This window comes from Chenopodium album, chromosome 11, assembly GCF_948465745.1.
Source record: "Chenopodium album chromosome 11, dcCheAlbu1.1, whole genome shotgun sequence".
Lineage (NCBI taxonomy): Eukaryota > Viridiplantae > Streptophyta > Magnoliopsida > Caryophyllales > Amaranthaceae > Chenopodium > Chenopodium album.
The window spans coordinates 12,200,559-12,202,542 of NC_137844.1; the positions used below are offsets into that span (position 1 = coordinate 12,200,559).

At 34.2% G+C, this 1,984-nt stretch overlaps 1 protein-coding gene across 1 annotated transcript; it reads left to right on the forward strand.

Moving 5' to 3' along the window:
- Positions 1 to 1,429: 1,429 nt before the first annotated feature.
- Positions 1,430 to 1,744, forward strand: LOC145566301 (agglutinin-1-like). Its single transcript, XM_081625760.1, has one exon. It carries the CDS (start codon positions 1,430 to 1,432, stop codon positions 1,742 to 1,744), a length of 315 nt encoding a protein of 104 aa, XP_081481886.1.
- Positions 1,745 to 1,984: the final 240 nt, after the last annotated feature.

A 1,984-nucleotide genomic window follows, 5' to 3' on the forward strand; every position in this document is an offset into this window, starting at 1 on the left:
ACACGGTAACGATATCGGTTTAATCAAATCCGATCCATTTTCAATTCAAAAAATACAGTAACCAAACGCCCACTAAGACATTCCCTAAAAATTACTGACTTCACTTACTGCGTGACCTCAATCCCACATCACATTATAATCAAACTTTTTTTTTTTTTTTGACAGTATGGTTCATTTATAAGTAATTAGTACTTGAGACCTCTTATATGTTTGAGTTAAATGTGTCAATTTTTAATAGTTACTCATTAATTATATGTTAACTTTTAACTTTAATTGTTTAGTTGCAACAAATATGTTTGGATTTTTTTATCACATTTTTTTTAAGAAAACTTGAAAATATTTTATTTTTAACAATGATTAAAGTACTACTTTTTCCCATCAAATAAACAAATTTGATAGAAACATAAACCTTTTTTATATTAATTAGAAATTTACTTTATATCATAAGTTCAAAAATATATTTAGCCTCTAAAAGAAAATTATTTAAGATCCGCCACTACATGTTGTCGAGATTGACTTAATCAAAAAGTTTAGCTAACGCATGATTAAGTAAGACTATAGGGTCCATATTAAATGCTAGAGTTTCATTGTAATAGAGTATTCAGATCGCGTTTACCAATTTAGATGTTTCGAATTCATACTCATTATAGGAACATGTTCTCTCAATTTCTCTACTATCGTGTTTTGATGAGTAATTTCATAAATGGTTAATCTGAATTGTGAAAATTTGATACAGTTGCTAAGCTAAGAAAAACATGAAGCTATTGTGGGCTATAGCCGTGTGTGCTTGCCGGTTAGTCTTACTGGTTCAACCAGAACCATGCATGGGCTACACCAAGGACACCATTGAAAGACGAGGGAATTCAATTAATGTTCCAAATAATCAACACTTTGTTTCGTCGTTATTGTCAGTAGTATCGCCACATGAAATGAGAGGTTACGATAAAAATCAGGGTGCTGATTTAGAGCAAAAGGTGTACATCGCTGGATTTAATGGCCTGTGTGTTACTGTGAAAAACGGAGAATATCATAATGGAAACGATATAGTTCTAAGTGAATGCAAAGACGCACAAGAAAATCAACTTTGGATCTTTGGTACAGACCAAACAATTCGGTCTAATGGAAAGTGCTTAACAACTTATGGATATACTCCAGGAAACTATGTAATGATCTTTGACTGTAAAACTGCTGTTCCTGATGCCACCAAATGGGAATTTCAGAGTAATCTCGGAAGGATTATAAATCCCAAATCCGGGCTCTCCTTGACCGCAGATACAAATGATAATCTTGTTGTTGATTACCATCACTATGTACCTAGACAAATTTGGCTTCCCACCAACGATACGAAACCAGGCCACCAGTGATTAAGATTGTTGATTATAAGTATAACTCACTTTGCTTAACACAAGACGGCCTTGGAAGGGTAAAGATGGACGTGTGTGATGAAAATATTAAAGACGAAAGGTGGGCATTATACCCAGATGGTACTATTAGGCCAGAACAGCACCAAGACCGGTGTCTACGTTTTGAATATGGGCAACATAGGATAAGTGTAGGAGCATGCGGTGGATGGACTAATGAGCCATGGATTATTAATGAATCCGACGGCACCATTTTAAATGTGGCCACTGGTATGGTGATGGATGTCAAAGTAACTCAAGTACATCCTCCTATCTATTCAGTTTATCTCAATTGTTACGACGAAAGCTCTGTCTCCCAAATTTGGTCTATGATTTCAGCTTGAGATCATCTCCCTGCTAATGCCTAAGCTACTTCAATAAATAAGCAGATCAGATCAAACTTATATAGTTTAAAATCTTCTACCAGCACGTGTTTACTACTATTCCGTAAATGTTTATGTCAATAAATAAGCAGAACTAGATCAAACTTTTATAGTTTGATTATTCGATGTCATCATCTGCTATGTCTTCTGTATGATGTGTTTGTGTACTTGTAATAATAAAAAGTGTTGTTGTTGTCTAAT